The sequence below is a fragment of the Alosa alosa genome, chromosome 4 (assembly GCF_017589495.1).
Source record: "Alosa alosa isolate M-15738 ecotype Scorff River chromosome 4, AALO_Geno_1.1, whole genome shotgun sequence".
In the NCBI taxonomy this organism is placed as follows: domain Eukaryota; kingdom Metazoa; phylum Chordata; class Actinopteri; order Clupeiformes; family Clupeidae; genus Alosa; species Alosa alosa.
Window position 1 is genome coordinate 15,234,359 of NC_063192.1, and position 6,213 is coordinate 15,240,571.

General features: G+C 39.8%; 1 protein-coding gene across 1 annotated transcript; it reads right to left on the reverse strand.

The window, feature by feature from the left end:
- Positions 1-2,563: 2,563 nt before the first annotated feature.
- pim2 (Pim-2 proto-oncogene, serine/threonine kinase) lies at positions 2,564-6,213 on the reverse strand. Its single transcript, XM_048240562.1, has 7 exons — positions 5,973-6,213; positions 5,508-5,608; positions 5,320-5,370; positions 4,619-4,839; positions 4,347-4,516; positions 4,056-4,232; positions 2,564-3,932 (listed from the first exon to the last, which is right to left on the reverse strand). The coding sequence occupies exons 1-7, from the start codon at positions 6,034-6,036 to the stop codon at positions 3,787-3,789; spliced, it is 930 nt and encodes a 309-aa protein (XP_048096519.1). The 5' UTR covers positions 6,037-6,213; the 3' UTR covers positions 2,564-3,786.

The window sequence follows — 6,213 nt, forward strand, 5'->3', positions numbered from 1 at the left end:
GAATGTTATGTTTGTCTGTGGACTTAAAATTGGTCAAATATGTCTTGTCTTCACCGTGGGATAGTGAGAAACGTAATTTCGATCTCTTTGTATGTCTGGAACATGTGAAGAAATTGACAATAAAGCTGACTTTGACTTTGACTTTGACTAAAACATCCTGAGGAGCTTACTGCAGACATTGAAGGACCGCAGCCTCCTCAGGAAGTACAGCCTGCTCTGCCCTGCTTCAGTGTTTGCTGAACAGTCCAGTTTATTGTCCAGTTGTAAGCCCAGATCCTTGTAGGTATTTACCACCTCCACATTGACCCCATTAATGGAGACTAGTAATTCACCACCATCTCCTTGGTCTTCGAAGTGTTGAGTTGGAGGTGGTTGAGTTTGCACCACTGCACAAAGTTTTCCACCAGGCTTCTGTATTCATCCTCCTGCCCATCCCTGACACACCCCACAACTGCAGTATCATCCGAAAACTTCTGCATGTGGCATGACTCAGTATTGTAGCAGAAGTCAGATGTGTACAGGGTGAACAGATGATGGTTTAGGTTGTTGGGTGTCACCGGGATGCAGAGCTGGAGAGACTGGGAGGCTGGAAGGTGGGGGTAGGGCAGGCACGCAAACAAGTGTTTTATAGGCATTCCCTGACTTACAAATGTCTACACACATTCTTTTTATTTCATTTTAGTATATTCTCGTCTTTCCGATGTTGAAAAACAACTCGGGATTTGTGTCACTTTAATGTCATACCTTAGTTAAAAAGAAAGAACTCTGAAAGTTCACAGACACAGTGATTAACTTAAATAAGTTCAAATTAGATAGGAAAATGCTTCTGTTACATTTTGAATATAAGATTTTCTAGGGGTGCCAATAATTGTGGGCAACACGTTTTTGTTAAGAATATTTATATATTTCTTTATGAGATTTCCCTTTTTATCAGAATAAATTTGCTTCCCTTCAAGGTTGGATTTTTCCTCATTGTTTTCATTGTGAGATTACATTAAATCGGCCATAAAAATACTTAATACCTGTTGTTAGTCAACTTTACCAAAGGGGCCAATAATTCTGTAGAGGCAATAGAAGCACTTGGCTTTCAAATCAAGTTCAGACTCAAGTCATAGACTGTTGCTAAAGTAATATGTATAAAGAAAGTTACTATACATGACATTCTGACATAACACTTCCTTACAGTTGCAAGTAAAGATATCAGGCAAGTGTTATTTAAATAAACTCCTGGTGTATTTACAAACTTTTCAATGCCTCGTTTTATGAGTAAAGAACACAGTTGTACTACTGTACAAGTTTCGTACCATTCAGGGCATTATTAGGTGTAATTTACGAGATAAAAGTTGGTACCATTACGACTGCAGAAACTCATTCGTTTCTGACAGCGCTACTCGACCAGGGTTCAACCAAGGGAAAACAGGTTCTGGGAGGGTATTTGGCTCGGGGTCGTGGTGCAAAGGACCCTAGGGTAAAATTACTCCAAACCATCGCTTTAATTAAAAGTATGAACATATACACAGATATTCAAAAGCTACTTTGAAATAGTGTTCCGCATTGTTGAGCTTTATTCTAATGCTAAAGAACCTGTTAAGGAAGTCATTAACAGGTCTAGGCCTATATAAGGAAATGTATGGAGCTTGATAATAAACCAGACAAGTGTAGTAGGAGAAATTAACTGTGGCAGTAGAATGAGAGACCCTATTTTATAGTCTATGGGGGGACCATGCAGTGGAGTAGACATATTGTTGGAGTAGTTTACAAGTCCTGGCTTAGAGGCAGAAAATGAAGAGTGCTCATGGTCTGGCCTCCCTGTAGCCTGGCGGGCCATCCTATATCATTGAAATGTATAGTCTGGCATCGAACCATTCACCTCGCTTAATCCAAGGGGCGGGCAGAGAATTGTCTTTCAAACTGCCTAGGCATGCAATAGGCCAGCCTTCACGACCATATCCATTATCCGGGTCGGCAAAGCGGCAAATACCTCCCTCTTGAAAGGAGCGACTTAAGTGCATTGTGTTGCTCAACTTTCAAAGAAAAGCACAAGTCCAACAAAGTTGGCCTTTAGCGCCGATTCAACGCTCTTCGTTCGCCATAGCCACCTTCCTTGTTGTTCACCGTCTTGGGACTGTCGTTATCCTGTTAAGCCCGCTTTAAGACTCTCTAACAAAATAGAAGCTGTGATTGAATAACATCCACGGTGTTAGCCAATAGAAATCCCTATGGTTTGATACTAGACGTACAGGCTGAGCAAATTAATTTGCCGCCGCTAGGGTGCGTCTAGATTTCTAGGCTAGCCTCCCTGTGGACCCTGAGGGGTGGTCCTGGCATGGCCACATGAAGGTTAGTTTGGAGCTAAACTTGTGCCATAGGTCGACACAAATATTTGCATACAACCACATATGTAGCATCTGAGAAAGTAAGGTATATCTCTACATCAGCCTCCCCATTAATTAAAAGCTTAAGAATGTCCTTTTCTTCGTAAAATGTGTTTCTATTGCTGACTGGATTATGCTAGTTTTCACATAGTTGTGTAGTGTGTAGACAAAACACACAAAATAGTTAGTTAGTTAGTGACAAATATTGTTTTATTTACAAACATTGTATATACAGTGTATAGACATTCAGGTGAAAATCTTATTTGAAATAAATAACATTCCCTAAACAAATTACAGTAAACAATACACAAGTATTAACGAAAAGCTGTTGCAACCCAGGCTAAACAGCCCAGATTTTCAAAAATAACTTAAGGGTGACATTGCTTTTGTTCAATTCCTTCCAACTTCCCAAGCATCTGGGCTAACAGGCACTTCTATCAAACAAATAGTTGAAGCACAAATTAAACAGGACTTTAAAAAATGTCAACCCATTGCAATTCAAACATAAATATGATATATGTTTTAATGGGGGTTTATCCACTGAACACATCACTCCCAGGAGTCTTGTATATGTGATATTGATCAAATAAATCTGTAACTTATCCAACCTAAAGAAAGACATCTGATCAAATATACATTAAGTTCTGTTTGAAATTGAACTTGCTGATACACAGATATGTATTACACACTTGATGGCCATGTAGACCATTCTTAGCCCTGGGTTAATGACTCCTTGTTTAAGGTTCCTTCTTTAGTATTGACAATTTAAATTTTGGAAGGGAAAGAAATCCTATAGGTTAGCTGTTGATGTTGCATGAACAAAACATTGTAGTTTGAAAAAGAAACAACCTCAAAGCTTTTCAGGAGAAACACAAACCTCTTTTTAAGTCTAGTGATGCCACTCCCAAGCCCTAACGTACTTCAGGTCTTTTAAAGTGGTTCAGTAGTGCTCTGTCTTATTGTTATGTGAGGTGGGAATTGGAAACTGGATCCCTGGTCTTTGTTACCTCTTAAAACAAGGTGAAAAATCCTTTAGATACAACTGCCTGTAAAACCAGGTCTTAAGTATCAGTTTTGGTCTTAGGGCAAATAAATGCCAACATTCTTGGCCTGCATTTGGAGTACAATGGGAGGTATCAGAAACGTGTCCATGCCTTAGATCAATAAATAACATTCCATTTTGAAAATAAATAGTAACATAATAAACTCCCTAATAAATAAAGAATCTTCTGATTTCCACAATTGTTTAACATTACTACAAAATAAAGTAACATCTAAGATAACCCTCCACATTGTGCTAGGCCCAAACAATCCTATGGCACAGTGTAACTCACAGAAGTAACAGTCAGTGAGGACAAAATGAGAAGCTGGACATGTGACGTTTCTCTGACCGCCCAAAGTTATCCAGAAATTAGAGGCTTGGTGTGATGTTTTGTTCCTCTGACAAGTCTACAATATCCTCAGAAGTCTCCATCCAAGGATGCAGCAAGATGTCTTCTAAACTTGGTCTGTCTTCTGGCCTATATGATAGGCACCATAGAATTAATGACTGGCACTCTGGAAAAGCAAGAGGGGAACTTCAGGTTAGAGTCATGCAAATGACAGACAGTACATAATGTGGCAGCAGGAATGTTTTTTTTTTTTTCATTCCTTACAGCACTCCAGGCCAAGAAGACTCACCTTTTGAGATGCGTTTAGTGAAACTGGGATTGGCCTGCACAATCTCTCTGTCCCTTTCAAAAGGGATGTCGCCACAGACCATGTCAAAGAGGAGTACTCCAAGTGACCACACAGTGAGAGGCCTGGCATGGTAGTTGTGGTGCAGTATCCACTCAGGAGGGCTGTAGACTCTTGTACCTGTAACAAAAGAGCAAATGAAGGGACATTTGTTAGCAATGCAGTGCTAGTTGTGTCTTTCATGCTCAAGTGAGATCTGACATGCGGTTGCTGATGATTTGAAGTTTAACATACCTTCAAAATCTATGTATTCACTTTCTTTGATGAGAGCACCAGATCCAAAGTCAATAATTTTGATGTTTCTGGTGCGGGTGTCCACAAGCACATTCTCATCTTTTATGTCCCTGTGTACAATCCCCCGGGATTCACAGAACTGCAGAGCTTCCACTATCTGTCTCAGAAACCTGCAAAACATGCCACCAATGTCAGACCATGTTATTGACTTCCAAAGTCCAACCCATGTCAAATTGAGAACAAAACTATTTGACATAGCAACCCAACTCTACCTTTGGGCAATGTGCTCTTCCAGACATCCTCGCTCTGTGATGTAGTCAAAGAGGTCCTGGCAGGGCTGTGGCCTCTCAAAGACAATAAGAAACCCACGTCCTGGCAGCTCAAACCAATCCAGCATCCGAATGATCCCACTATGAGTTTTGCCTGAGTTTGTTTCACCCCCCAGACGCAGAAGCAGAGCAATCTCCATGGGAACAAGGTTTGGGTTATCAGGCTGTAACAATGAAAAAGGGAGAGCTTGATTAGGCTACTTAACTTAAGAATATGAAAATATATGTAAACAGCAGAGGAATCAATTTAGTTTATTTGTCACGTAATAGTAGAAAAGTAGAAATTATTCTTCTGTAATAATACTGTAATAATCAGGATTAAGAAATAGCCTAAAAAGTATAACAAAAGCTAAATATATTTAATTAGATTCATGGTGAATTAATCAACAAATAACAAATTAAGAGTAGCCTAATCAAATGAGACCGTGGGGTTTCTGTTCTTGGGGAAATTATTCGCAAACGTTGTTTAGGAAACTTGTTATTGCTACGTCATCCAAAACAGTTAGTTTTTTCCCTCCCTTCCGCTATTTTCCCACCAGAGGGAGCAATGCACCACACTGTACACGTTGACTTCATACGAGGACAATAACATCTAAACAAAAAACAAGAATAGAACAAAAACAAAGCGGAAAACGCAATCTTACCAGTCTTGCCCACTGCTGTACTCTATCAGAGGATATCTGTTTGATCGCCACCTAAAATGGACGGAAAGCAAGTTAAAAGTTAATTAACGTTAAGAGAAAATAAGACAAGAATCGTTTCAGTTGTCCCATTTTAGCTAATCAAATAAAGACCGTATTCTCTTGAGGGGGGTATTCCAATCCAAACTCACCTGCAAGCCGTCTGAGATGCGCTGGCCAGCGAAGACAGACCCGAAACCACCGCTCCCCAGCAGCAAACCAAGCTGATATTGCGTCTCAAAGGGCTCTTTGCCTGTTGTTTGTGGGAGGAAGTTATGAGTTAAGTAGGCTAGTAAATACCTGAACAAATGCCTCTAAGAACACTTCTGACAGAAAATTACTTGTAAGGGTTATTAACTTTTGAAATGCTGCGTATAAGTTACTGAGCCAACGTCCATCACAAGTTGCAGGTTAACGTTACAGCTGATAAATCAAGTCAAATAAAACTAGCGATAACAAGGCATATATCGATAGGTAGGTAGGCTAGCCATATAGTCCTATGTAATTGTAGGAACGTAAATCGAACAGAGCAGGTCAGAAGAGATGAATTAGTAGGCCTGGGCTACTATCTTTGATACAATTATAAAAAAAATATAGTAAAAAGGCTTTCAACTTACCATGTTTGCCCCTTAGATCCTCTGCTTGTTCCAAATGGATATCGACAATGCGGTTGTCCAACATCTTTGTTCGGCCCTTTACAATTTTGAAAAAAAATAAATACACAAACCGAAGGTAGTTTCAAGATAACATCCAAGTTCGACCAACTTCAGTCTAGTTAATCCACCAGAGCTCCATTTAAATTCACGAAGACGTTGGTGCAATGTTCACGATGGAAACACATGTCAGAATAGTGAGCGC

What these genes read in the sequence shown, in the direction of transcription:
- pim2 (XM_048240562.1), bottom strand. Translation starts at nt 6,036, where the DNA reads ATGTTGGACAACCGCATTGTCGATATCCATTTGGAACAAGCAGAGGAT. An exon ending in GGATCTAAGGGGCAAACATG is followed by an intron (nt 5,609 to 5,972) that starts GTAAGTTGAAAG and finishes CACAAACAACAG; the next exon opens with GCAAAGAGCCCTTTGAGACG. An exon ending in GCATCTCAGACGGCTTGCAG is followed by an intron (nt 5,371 to 5,507) that starts GTGAGTTTGGAT and finishes CGTCCATTTTAG; the next exon opens with GTGGCGATCAAACAGATATC.